Source organism: Pyxicephalus adspersus, chromosome 3 (assembly GCF_032062135.1).
Source record: "Pyxicephalus adspersus chromosome 3, UCB_Pads_2.0, whole genome shotgun sequence".
Lineage (NCBI taxonomy): Eukaryota > Metazoa > Chordata > Amphibia > Anura > Pyxicephalidae > Pyxicephalus > Pyxicephalus adspersus.
In genome coordinates, this window is record NC_092860.1 from 17,587,352 (window position 1) to 17,601,087 (window position 13,736).

Genomic DNA, 13,736 nt, shown 5'->3' on the forward strand with positions numbered 1-13,736 from the left:
AACCTGGATAAAACAGAACTCATCATCTTCCCCCTCAAATTCCAAATCTCCCCTTGATATATTTCTGTTAAAAATACTGTTATTCGGCCCTCCTCTCAGGCACGTTGTCTTGGTGTCACCTTTAGTTCTGCCCTCTCATTTACCCCTCATATTCAGAACATTTCCAGGTCCTGTCACTTTCACCTGCACAACATCCCCAAAATCCGCCCCTACCTGTCCCCTGAGACCACCAAACTCCTTATACTTGCTCCTATCATCTCTCGTCTGTACTACTGTAACCTCTTCCTCTCTGGTATTCCACTAACCTGACTCTCTCCTCTAGAATCTATTATGAATGCTGCAGCCAGACTCCTCCATCCTTCCCACCGCTCATCTTCTGCTGCATCTCTCTGTAGTTCTCTTCATTGCCTTCCATTTCACCTTAGAAGCAAGCTCCTGTGCTTTGCTTTTAAATCCCTCCACAGTTCTTGTCCCACTTACCTTTCTGACCTGGTAAAAAAAATACTCCTCTAGCCATTGTTTTTACTCCTCCAATGACCTACTACTGACTTCCTCACTCATAACCTCATCACACGCACGGCTCCAAGACTTTTCTAGAGCTGCCCCGACTCTCTGGTCTCTCTATATTCTGCTCCTTTAAAAGAGCAATCAAAACCCTTTTTTCAAACTTGCTTATCTGTCTTGTTCTGTCTCTTAAACCCTCACTACTTCCACCAATCCATATCTCCCTCCTATTGTGTGATACTTCCTCCACCTCCTAGATTGTGAGCTCTTTGGGGCAGGGTTCTCTCCTCCTCCTGTGTCACTGTCTGCATCTGTCTGTCATTTTCAACACTAATTTATTGTACAGTGCTGCGTAATATGATGGTGCTATATACATCCTGTATAATATTATTATTATTAATATTATTAATAGTAATAGTAATTATAATAAAATGATGCTCGATAATTGTTCAACAAACAGTTTACCTTAATATTTACCATTTAACCTTTTTATCCCCAAATCTCTTGCAGATGCTCCTCTTGCACCTGTACCGCTTTCACCCGATGAAGTGCTTTCTCCGGACTCTCAGGAAGTATCCCTCTATTTTCCAAACAGGTCAGTATGTATAAGTATACATGAATGTAGCTGAATATCATTGAAAATTTGAGAGGCAACATGCAATGATTTCAACAACGTAAATTGTTTGGATATTTACAAACCTTTGAGGAAATGTCTTCTGCCTTTTCTTTCTTCAGTGAACCGCATCCACCACCTCCACCTAAACAGCTCAACTCCGAGAAGGTACCAGATGATAACATGGAGTCTTCTATGTCATGTGTAGCTTTGTCATTATGTGGAGGCCTTGCGGATTCCTGGAACATCCCTGAAGGTATGTTACCAATAAGAAAGTGACGCTGTCAGTACAGCAGTATGTTTTAAGTAGTATTATATGTGGGGTTAGTTCTTTCTATTTTTTACATGTGAATTGCATATGAAAGATTTAGAACCCCCTATCTAGTTTTTATTATTATCTGTGTCCCTATTAAGTTGATTTACTCTCGATATAGGTACTGAACACCAGGACACTGGGATTCACACAAAATAATTTCTTCTCACTTCGTGTTGCATCTCCTGGACTGGCAATGACGGGAAATCTTCTATATGGGACATAGACAACTGAAAACAGATAGGGATTTTAGTCATTCCCTACTCATTCCAAAACCAAATAAAAGAAGTTTTGCCTACAGATTAATGTTAAAATGTAAACTCTTTTTGCTTACTTGACATTTCTGGCAAGTACATATCCTACTTACTTTCAAATCACTGTCTAGTTTAGGATTTCATTTACCTCTTCCCAATTGTCTTCTGCTTCCATGTCCCAGAAGTTACATTCTGTAGAACAGAGCTATGTTTAGCATTCATCAAGCCTAACCTCTGCCCTGCTCACCCACAATGTCATCAGGGACACAGCTGTCAATCACACCCGATTTTACTCTACTCGTGCCGGGTGAGATCTGGCACTGGGTCATTGGTTTGTGTTGAACGCCCTTGATAACATGGTTCCCACTTTTGCATTGGCAGTGCAAAAGTAGTTGCCTCTGTGTTATTTCATCATGGAAGGCTGAAAAAGAAGAAAAAAATATGGTGGCATGGAATTTAACAAAAGGCAGTGGAGTGGTGGAAAAGAAGTTGACAATGTGCAATATTCTGAGGGTGTTTATGTATCTTTAATGTAGACCATACATAAACAAACTTAAGTGAAATTAAAAAAAAAATTGGCATGGAGGTGAAAGAATGTAAATTCTGTTCACATACACTGGATTACGGTAGTCTTGACCTATCTGAAGATAACTAAATATACTGAACCCAGACAAATCAATGGTTGCTGGTACCAAAGTTTAGTTCTGCTTTAGGATACCCATAAATAAAAAATATTATCTCATCAAACACCTTGGACCACCATAATTTAATTTAAAATTGGGCGGGTTGTTTCTTTCAAATCTTTTTCTAGCAGATAAATTTGGTGTTGGGATTAGCACTTGAATGTCCATGTCTAGGTATTTGTATAGTGGGCAGATTGTGTCAGAACATCTGACCTCTGACCATTTTTATTTCTATGCTGTGTTATGTTTCACTGCAGTCTAATTGTCTTCTCTCCACACAGACAGGTTCCAGAAATACAAGATCTCCTACTCTGATATCTGCCAAAACCCTTCAGTGATAGACAACCCAAGACTGGTGCTTAAAATACACAATAAGTGTGTACTGTTTTATAACTTATTTCCTTCCTTATCTTTGTTGTTTGGACCTTTCTGTTTTCTGTTGAACATGATTCTTCTCTTTTCCAACCTGGGATACTTCTTTCACTGTCCGTATTTAATGTACAGGGCTGCGTAATATGTTGGGGCTATATAAATCCTATTTATTATTATTAATAATATTAATAAATATGTTTTAATTACAATACCTAACCAATGTTTTATTATTGGCAGAATAATTCTGATTTTTAGACCACTGGGCCTGATTTATGAAAGCTCTCCAAGGCTGGAGAGAATACACTTTCACCAGTGAAGCTGAGTGATCCAGCAAACCTGAAATGGATTTCTTTAAAGTAATTTATTATTTGCTAGCAAATGTTTTGAATCCTTGACCAGATCCTTAACAGGTTTGCTTGACCACCCAGCTTTTCTGATGAAAGTGTATTCTCTCCAGCTTTGGAGAGCTTTCATAAATCAAGAAAACCAATCAACTATAAACTTCATTACAGATACATTCTGTTTCCCAGGGTTGTCTGTGTTTAATCTTATGGAATAGGCAGGGTTTGCAAAAATTAGGGACTGCCTTTCTCCAACAGTTTCTGAAATCTTTCCCCAATAAAGGCAAATGTAGTACAGGAATCTTTATATATGCCTCTGTTCAAATTATAATATATATTAAGGATTGACTATATGTACTAAATTGTCGACCGCATTTTGTGCCCAGACACGAGAGCATTTTTTAAGATGACTGTCATGAATGAAGTCAATATTTTATTACACTGAACATTAATTGAGACCTTGACTGACTTTGTGACAAATGTCACCTCTGTTGCTCTCTATTTATTTTACTTCAGACAGGTACCATTGTTACTTGGAGTTCCTGGATATAAATGTGTTCTAAGATATTTCTTTTGTAATTTAGAGAAACTATAGTTTGTGAACAAGTAAAGATCAGAAAGGTCAAATGAAGAGTTTCTATTAAGTTGTAAAATCATTGTGAGTGCTAATGAGTACTTTGATGGTTGGAAGCACTTTTTAGCACATCATGGAAGTAACCCTAAATCATCTGATCCTGTTGCACTAGGATGTCAATTCAGGACAGGATCAGACTTTTTATGGCCGGGTTTAGCTTCCTTTGTGTTTTGTTTAAACAATTTGCAGGCTGGTAAACCTGTGAGAGAGAAACAGTAGGATGCATCTACTATGTAAACACAAAGCAAGAAGCCAAGCTTCATTTTGTAATGAGCAACTATGTCTTCCTTTATGTACAGATATAACTACACTTTTCATAGAAAAACAAATTTTAAATATAAAAAAATATGCAATTTCCCACAAATTGTAAATTTATGTAAATTTTTCAATCCTCTTGAAAAAACATCTTGAATAATTTAGTTATTTCCTTTATATTACTCACAGGTATTACAATTGGGCGACAGCTGCCCCCATCGTGCTGTGCATGCAAGCATTTAACCAAGATCTGCCCCAGGTAATATATAAAAGGTTTATTCATGCCTCCATCTCCATCATTCTTTTACTTATTATTTTCCTTTTCTGTCTGTAGGGGGTAATCGATCACCTGACTCAGCAAAGGATGCCACCTCGAAGTCGGGGATGGTGGTTTTCTTGGAGAAGAAGGAGTTTGCCCAACCAACTGGTGAGAAAACATGGAGCTTAGCTTTTGTACTGGAAAATGTATTTTTCTATGTTTGAAATGTTTATATGAAGACAGCCATATTTACTTATTATATATGCAGGCTCTGCTTTCTATGTTGATCCCCTTCTTTAACCAAACAAGGTCTGATTGAAAGCAGTTAACTTGTCAGGCTCTCATGGATGGTGGTAATGTGATTTAGGCTGAGGATGGGAGATGCAGATTTTATGATATTTATGTAATGCTTTATATATGCTCTATCAACCTATTTCAGTTATGTATTTAGCTTCTTGGCTGGGGTTCCATCTTAATCAGCTACAGAAAATGATGTTTATAAGTAAAATATGCAGCCTTTTTTTCTTATCTTTATATTTATATTTATTTTATCCTTAAATATAAATCAATATATCAGTTTTTCTTTGATGTTTCTGTCCCAGAGACACAACAGGAAGTAAAAGGAAATCACTTCACAGAAAGGGGAAATCCCATCTAACGCTAGGCATGAACTATGCAATTTATTCCTCAATGTTTAACATAATCAGTTTATTTATTCTTGCTATGTACCATCCACTTGTTCAAAAACTGATCTGAATTTTAACATTCGATAAACGTTCTTCCCATATATTGTTTGCAAATCTGATCGTAAATGGAATTGTTTGATTTACTTTTTTATCATTTCAGTGTTTGACTTTTGCATCACGTTTCACTCCAGTGACAATTGTCACCGGGACATTACAGCAATAAAAGCTGACAGCTCCTAACATTTCCTTATTTTACCCAAAATTTTAAAAAGTTTTGGGTTTGTATATCCATTAATTTGTATATGTACATCACCATGCACATCCTTACAATTTATATTATCTCACTCTTCCTGCACTCTTTCTCCATCACTCTGCTTCTCGTACAGCCAGTATCAAATCCTGAAGATTATGTAGAACATAATGAAGATCCTGAACCCACTAGGTGAGTGTTTGTTAGTTTTAAGGGTTTGTTTCTGTTTTTTCTCTTTCCTTGGTCCTCTATACCCATGTTATCAGTCTCTGTCTCTTTCTTTCTCCGTCTATTGTTTGCTCTTGTAAACAGATTTGAAGCTTTGATGTGGCTTCTTTATTACCCAGGTCAGAGGTGAAAGTGGAAGTTTTGACAGAACCCTCAGCTGTTCCAACACAGCCCCATTCAGATCAGAAGTCACTACGTTCAGATCAGAAGTCCCTCCGTCTGACATCTGAGCAGATAGTAAGAGAAATACTTCTTTCTGTACTAGTATGTATGATGTATGACGGATAAAAGGTGTTAAAATAATTTTGTTATATTTTGGATTGACTAGGCTAGACTTAAACAAAATGGTTTTATTCTAATTTGTAACCCCATTGGGAAGAGCTCATTTCCTAAGTAAGGACCATACAACAAATGAGGTAAAATATCATTGGGACATAAACCTACAGACAATATTTCATATGTTGTATGGAGCTAATGACCATAATGTGAAGGTTTAACTCCTCATAACTCTAAAATAAAACATTTGAGCTGAAGTTTGCCTTTAAAAAAAGCACCCATGAAATAGTAGTCGCTATAAAATGCCGGGTAGTACTTGTAGGATATGTGGGGTATAGCAACACTCAATTACACCTTCACATACCAGCAAAGAGTGACCTGTCCCTAGTAACACTGTAATGTGAGATGATGTGTCTAAGCCAATGCAAATACAGATTATCTGTCTCTTTACAGAAAAGTCTAAATTTACACAGAGGAGCGAATGAGGTTGTGTTCAGCGTCTGCACCAAATTTCAAGGCACATGTCGCACTCGAGCGCAGATATACCTGTGGGACAGCACAGACCGCATTATTGTGAGCGACATTGATGGAACAGTGACCAGGTCAGAGACTTAAAATTCCACTCACAGTGGCAAGTTACACCAAGAAAATGTTACAAGTAATTAACTATAGCCCAACAGGCTTAGCGGATTTTGAATCCCCGGATGTAAATTGGATGTGTAATTACCTATTATTTGACTTGTTTAGGTGTAAATAGTCAGGTAATTGTGTCATGATATTAAGAGGAGAACCAGTGTGCGATGCATATAAGATAGATTATTATTCTGTAAACATCATAAACAAATGCCATGTATTTATTTATTTTTTTTGCTCAATTCAGAAAATTGACTCCTGCTGAACATTTACATGCATTCATGTCAAATGTGGCATTTACTACTCAAATGCAAATACATTAGTGGCCTCAACGCTGACTTCATGGTCTACAAAGCCAGACTACAACACTTTAACACTAAACTCGCTGTCACCAAGCAAAATTATTTCTCCGCTATCATTTCCTCTCAAGCTTTCAACCCACACAGCCTATTCTCAACTATTGACTCCCTCCTAAATCCCACACCTGCTCCCCCCACAACAACCTTCTCTACCCAAGACATTGCCACCTACTTTGGCGATAAAATTGACAAAATCAGACATGATGTCTCTGCTCACTGTGCCACTCCAACCATTCCCACCCCCATCCATCTGTAAATCTTTATTAGCCTCCCTCATCCCTGTTACTGTGGACCAAGTCTCCTCTCCTCTCTCATCATCTCCATCTACTACCTATCCGCTTGACCCAATTTCCTCTGATCTACTTTCTGCCCACTCCTTCACCCTGGCCCCCACCCTAACCCAACTATTTAATCTTTCGCTCTCTACTGGTATATACCCCTCTGCTTTCAAACATGCCATTATTCTCCCTATCCCGAAGAAACCCTCGCTAGACCCCTCCCTACCTTCTAGCTACTGTCCCATCTCCCTTCTCCCATTTGTTTCCATATAAAGTGGCCAATGACCTTGTCAGAGCTAAGTCTCAAGGAAACTTTTCCCTCCTCCTTCTCCTTCTTCTTGATCTTTCCTTTGCTTTTGACACTGTTGATCACCCCCTTCTAATCCAAATCATGCACTCCATTGGTATCAGTGACACTGCTCTCTCTTGGTTTGCTTCCTATCTGTCTGACGTCTCCTTTCAAGTTTCTTCCAATGGTAATTCCTCCTCACCCACTCTCCTCCCTGTTGGTGTCCCCCAAGGGTCAGTCCTTGGACCGGTTCTCTTCTCTCTGTACACCTCCTCTCTCGGTAGTCTCATATCCTCCTTTGGCTTACAGTACCATCTGTATGCTGATGACACTCAAATCTATCTGTCCACCCCCGACCTGTCTCCCTCAGTCCTGAATAAGGTCTCATGCTGCCTATCAGCCATCCCATCATGGATGTCTGACCGATTCCTGAAACTCAACCTGGATAAAACAGAACTCATCATCATCCCCCCCTCAAATTCCAAATCTCTCCTTACATATTTCTAACTGTTAACAACACTGTTATTCGGCCCTCCCCTCATTGTCTTGGTGTCACCTTTGACTCGGCCCACTCATTTTCCCACCATATTCAGAACATTTCCAGGTCCTGTCACTTTCACCTACGCAACATCTCCAAAATCCGCCCCTACCTGTTCCCTGAGACCACCAAACTCCTTGTACATGTGCCTCCAATGACCACGGCTCCAAGACTTTTCCAGAGCTGCCCCGACTCTCTGGAATGGTCTTGCTCCTACCTTCTGCTCATTTAAGTACTCAAAACACACTTTTTCAGACTTACCTACCCGTCTTCTTCTGTCTCTTTAAACCCTCGCTACTTCCCATCACTCCATATCTCCCCTCCTATTCTGTGAGACTCCCCCCACCACCTAGATTGTAAGCTCCTCGGGTCAGGGTCCTCTCTTTCTGTGTCACTGTCTGTAACTGTCTGTCATTTGCTACCCCTATTTAATGTACAGCACTGCGTAATATGTTGGAGCTTTATAAATCCTGTTTATTAATAATAATAATAATAATAATAATAAGTTGGTATGACAAGTTCAGTGCCTGATAGGAATAGGCTGTGTTTGATCTGCTTTGCCTGGAGTTTAAATGCACTTCAATAGGACATGGTGACCAAAAAATCCTAGTGCACTTCAAAGCATTTTGGAGGCAGGCTCTGAATTGTCATATCTACTGAAGGTTCAGTTACAGCCAGGTGATTCCTGAGTTATAGACCTAGGTGACACATTTGTCCCCAAGCCTGGGGGCTCATCGCTCTTAGAAGATGCAAGGACGCTGCATAATTAGAAGCAAGATGAGCTGCAAGAGACCAAATGCTTTGCAGGCTCTTGCAAAAATTGGACTGTTGCCAATAAGCTAAGAAAATGGGGATCAGCACACATCTGATCTACATCTTGATGTATCCATTTTTTATATGTACATCATAAAACACTTACAGGTTTATGATAGCTCTTTGTTTTATAACTTATATTAAGTGCGCTGGTTGCTTACATAGGTGGTATACCTTATATGAGAACCCAAATCTGGAGAACAGACATGATTTTTACATCGGGTCTCTAAGAATGCAATAAAATGATTTATTGTCTGATGGGAATAAACAAAAATGTTTATATATTATTTAGATTACAGCTGTTTAGCCCCAAGCAAGCTGTTCACTCGAAACGTTAACAGAGCTGGCCATAACACACATAACACTGAACATATGACATCCTTCTGGCTGACGTTCTATCTAACTATGGCATGCCGACTGTGATAGTTTCCAGCATATATAATGTCCTCCTGTGTTATGAAGCCAATAAAATATTTTCTACCAGACTGACATTTCTCTGTGCATGACTAGCTTGACCAAAGAACATCTTGTTAACGTCACTAGTTATTTTCAATCCAAATTATTTCCATGCTATATTCACCCATCATGCATTTCTCTAATTTCAGGTCAGATGCCCTTGGTCACATTTTACCGCAGCTGGGAAAAGACTGGACTCAGCCAGGGATTGTTCAGCTCTATAACGCCATCCACAAGTCAGTATCATAGTACTGTCATACCTCTTACTGCTCCTCTGTCTGGCTTTTACATAATGCATCTAGTTTTTCAGCTTTCCTAAAGTTTATTAGTGTCTGGTTTCTTTTATGGTAACATCATCTAGTATTATTTTATTTCATAAAACAAAAATTCTGCCCTACTGTTTTTAGGGTTCAGTGTAGGCTGGATTCTCATTGGGGATTGTTAAAAAATTATGACATTGATTTGATAAATAAAGCCCACCTACCTTCTGTATTTTGGGTTGTAAAACTTATGGAAAGGGTTGGTTCACACAATCCTAATAAATTAAACTTTGATAGTTGAAGGAGATTGAATTAGCTTTCCGTTTGCCATATTTCTAAGGGTGGAGCAATCTATCCACCTGCCAATAAGTTGTAGTATCATTTTACCCTGTTTTGCCTAATACTGCTACAAATGCCAGCAAAGGCATGGCACCATATCTATAAAATTGGAATATTTGTGGTGCTTCATGAAGCCTCCATTTATGGGCCTGATTTAATAAACATGAAGATACACTTTCATCCAGTAATCCAGTAAACCTGGAATAGATTTCTAAAAAGTAGTTTGCTATTTGTTTGCAAATGTTTTCAATCCTGCACCAGATCCATTCCAGGTTTGCTGGATCACCTAGTTTCAGTGATGCAAATATATCCTCTCCAGCCTTGGAGAGCTTTATTAAATCACCAATATGTTACATGATATGTTAAAATCACCAAGTACACACTATTGCTGAGGTTTTAAATGTCAGCAGAAATGGTAACATAAATTTGTGTTGGAAATTTTTCAGGGGTTAATTAGGAGTATTAGAGCAGCTTTGCGTTGCCTTCATTTGTGATCACACAGTCAAAAGCTTAAGAATATAACTAGGTCATCTCTGTGGAAGACCAGAGTTAGGACTGACTAAACATCCATTCACTGATGCAAACTACACACTACTACCTAGTAATGATTTTTTGTTCATTGGTACATTTTACATGAATTTCAAGTTAACAAATATTGGGAAAACATAAAAAATAAGTATGAGCAAGCTTCAAATATCTCTGAATACAAATGTTATCTACATGCCAGTTTTAACACTTTCTAATTCAGATGATCTCTGTCTTGTTCCCTCCTGCAGGAATGATTACAAGTTCCTCTACTGTTCTGCACGTTCGGTGGGATTGGCCGATATCACCAAATCCTTCCTCCAGGGAATAAGTGAAGGAGGCTACACTCTGCCCCCGGGTCCTCTCCTGCTGTCTCCAAGCAGTCTGTTTACAGCCCTGCATAGGTGAGTATAACCAGATAACTATGGCATGTTCTATGCTTCACTATGCAATTTGTAATGACATTGGATCACATGATCACAAATCTCTATTTTAAATGGAGGAATCATTAAAACAAATTGGGGCATTGAGGCAGAAAGCATTTTGTTTAAGGAACTGTAAGATTGAAAGATACTGATGTATGTACCGTATACAAAACTTACTTATCTGATTATTCTCTCTTGCAGGGAAGTTATAGAAAAGACCCCAGAGCACTTTAAGATCGCATGTCTCTCTGACATTGGCCAGCTCTTCACTGATCCCAGTCCTTTTCATGCAGCTTTTGGCAATAGGCCCAATGTAAGTATCCGGTAATCAAGGTGTATACAGTAGGCAGTAATTGTGAATGCACATAGCTGGGTTTTACTGTTGAACCTCATCATCTACATTTCCTGTAGAGGTTTGTGTGCACAGTGGGGATATACCCATCTGTATGAATAAAGCCAGGTCTGTGTGTTTGGTCTTTTGGGACCCATACAATGCCCTTATATTATAACTACTACAATTGTATTATGGTAATTGTTTTGGGAGCAATGAATCTGAAAAAAATGTTTTAGCTTTTCTTAGCTTTAACTTTTCATAAAATGTTAAATTTTGTAGCGCTGTACAAAGTCCACAGTCATGTCACTAGCTGTCCCTCAAAGGATCTCACAATCTAATGTCCCTACCTCATATATTTTGTCCAAGGTCAATTTGGGGGGAAGCTAATTACCTAACTGCATGTTATTGGAATTTGGGAGGAGTCCTGGCTGAGATTCAATCCTGGGATGCAGAGTGCTAATCTGCGCCACCATGCATATATATATATGTATATGTGTATATATATATATTGTATATATGACTGAGAATTCCTATAAATCACTATGGGTTTCCTATACTGCACAGCACAAGTTGCCTTTTTTCAGGCTCTCCATTTCAAGCTGAAACCCTAAATTGAGCCCTGCAAAGAGAGAGGGAGGTGTCACTGCTCTGACTCATACCAGCTTGAGCTCTAGAGCTTTGTAAACAGATTTGTTTTCAAAAAAGTTAGCGGAAAACACATGGAAAGGAGTCTAAAGCTTCACAGTATTGCACTATTTTTAATGGTCTTTTAGTGCTGACTATAACAATAAAGGAAATCGATACAAATCTACTATATGCTTCCTATGAGACTCTGTGTTTGCCTCGCCTAGTACTAAGTCTGCGTACATTTTCCATAGACTGTATATATGTGTATAATGGGGGACCAGTGAAAGATGAGCCATGCAGAATCAACGAATTCAGGATGGAGGGCCCGAACTCAATTACAGAGTAGAAACACAATCTGATGAGGAGTGGGGGGCTGGATTGTATGGAAATGTATGTGAACATAACCTAAGTAATAAGTTCTATTCTCCCCCTCTTACCGTTTCCTTGTTTGTCTACCCCTCCGCCTTCCCATTCTTCTGTACTTGTGCCAATCACCCACTCATCGCAGGATGTCCTAGCCTACAGGGAAGTGGGGGTGCCAGAATCTCGGATCTTCACTGTCAACCCAAGGGGAGAACTGACCCAGGACCTGAACTCCGGCTTTAAATCCTCGTGAGTTTCTGGGCTGTCAGCTTTGGAGGGAGAAGGGGGGTTCTTTAACATCACAGCCATATGTAGTCACACATGTTCCTTCCCCTCCAGATCTTCTCACCTGCTTCTATAATCTCATGTATTTTACTTTACTTCCCAGTTGCTGAGATATGTGTTGCCAAAGAGAATTAACACTTACACTGTTCACATGATCTGTTCATGAAAAAAGTTTCATGTATATACATAATAACCATCATTTTAAAGAGACAGTCCACCCAAATGTTATCATTTACATAGCGTCTGGTGAGCTGTCACCTTTTTTTCTTTTATTTCCCATGGGGACTCTAGTTTTATAGTTCATGTCTCTGTTACTACCCACCAGGGAATCTCATGCCTGCTACAAAATGGCTGTTCCCAAATTCTCCTGCTGCATTCTTCATAATATAAAATAGGCATATTATTATTATTATTAAACAGGATTTATATAGCGCCAACATATTACGCAGCGCTGTACATTAAATAGGGATTGCAAATGACAGACTAATACAGACAGTGATACAGGAGGAGAGGACCCTGCCCCGAAGAGCTTACAATCTAGTAGTATCCATAACTGCAAATGTTTTTTACCTCTCCTGGTGACAGGACAATATAAGGAGAAGCAGCAGATTGATGAGCTAATTTTCCTGTTAGTTTGCTTTGTTTTTCTATGAGTTTCTTCCACTTCAGCACAACTGGTGTGCTTGTTGTGCTACTTCTCTTTTCAGTTAAGGTTATTCCTATTGAATGATTGTAAAAGGTGCATACCATGTCAAGTTTAGGGATTTACACTGCCTGAAAAAAAATATACATTTACAAAGGCATAGATCCAGCTGTAACTTTTAAGTAAAATAAAAAGAGGAAAGGTTAAAATTTCTGTCACTTTTTATTGCTGTCTATTATCCTGTTGGAAAGGATTCGCTTTAAAGAGCTTGACCATTTATGTAAAGAGCATTTATTTATTTAATATATATCAAATGTTTTCTTGTTCTAATTAAGTCTCCTTACAAATAATAACTATATTGTTAAAGTGAAGAGGCCCAAGGCTGCTGCTAAGTGCCACCATCCTGGATGCGGCAATGGCAGCCCCAGTCACACTCACAGCTGTCACATAAATGATGCTCTGTATTATTCTCCTTCTATCATTTATGTTTGACGCTGAGTGAACAGTCTTTTACTTATGTAACAGCAGGGCAAAAAGGCTGATAGTAGAAGCTTGCACGCAGCAGATCTCTTAATAAGGCCAGCACTCTTTTTATTCGGCTTTTGTTTATTTGTGCAAATAATTTGTGTAAATAATTATGGTTGTATAGATAATAAACTTCTCTTTTGGGAAAAAAAATAAATAAACTTCTGATCTTCCCTTAAACAATAATGAAAGAAGGGAACAGTAATGTTTGCTAACAAGTAGCCATGTTTATTTCTTCTCTCTGTCTACATAACAGCAAGGAGAGGGATCAGAAACCATTGGAGCAAACAAGTCATGAGATTTCGTATAAACTTATATAAAGCACAATCAGGGGAATATAAAAATATTTTTCAAAAGGGAAAAGAGGATTTCTTTT

At 38.6% G+C, this 13,736-nt stretch overlaps 1 protein-coding gene across 4 annotated transcripts in view; it reads left to right on the forward strand.

The window, feature by feature from the left end:
- Positions 1 to 13,736, forward strand: part of LOC140325733 (phosphatidate phosphatase LPIN3-like) — a 53,797-nt gene that overhangs the window by 34,879 nt on the left and 5,182 nt on the right. For all 4 annotated transcript variants that reach the window (XM_072403735.1, XM_072403738.1, XM_072403737.1 and 1 more), the window contains exons 8-19: positions 1,015 to 1,099; positions 1,240 to 1,373; positions 2,649 to 2,742; positions 4,159 to 4,228; positions 4,304 to 4,396; positions 5,301 to 5,356; positions 5,512 to 5,629; positions 6,122 to 6,270; positions 9,184 to 9,270; positions 10,410 to 10,562; positions 10,785 to 10,896; positions 12,053 to 12,156. In XM_072403735.1, coding sequence (XP_072259836.1) covers positions 1,015 to 1,099; positions 1,240 to 1,373; positions 2,649 to 2,742; positions 4,159 to 4,228; positions 4,304 to 4,396; positions 5,301 to 5,356; positions 5,512 to 5,629; positions 6,122 to 6,270; positions 9,184 to 9,270; positions 10,410 to 10,562; positions 10,785 to 10,896; positions 12,053 to 12,156 — 1,255 coding nt within the window. The remainder of the gene's footprint in view (positions 1 to 1,014; positions 1,100 to 1,239; positions 1,374 to 2,648; positions 2,743 to 4,158; positions 4,229 to 4,303; positions 4,397 to 5,300; positions 5,357 to 5,511; positions 5,630 to 6,121; positions 6,271 to 9,183; positions 9,271 to 10,409; positions 10,563 to 10,784; positions 10,897 to 12,052; positions 12,157 to 13,736) is intronic.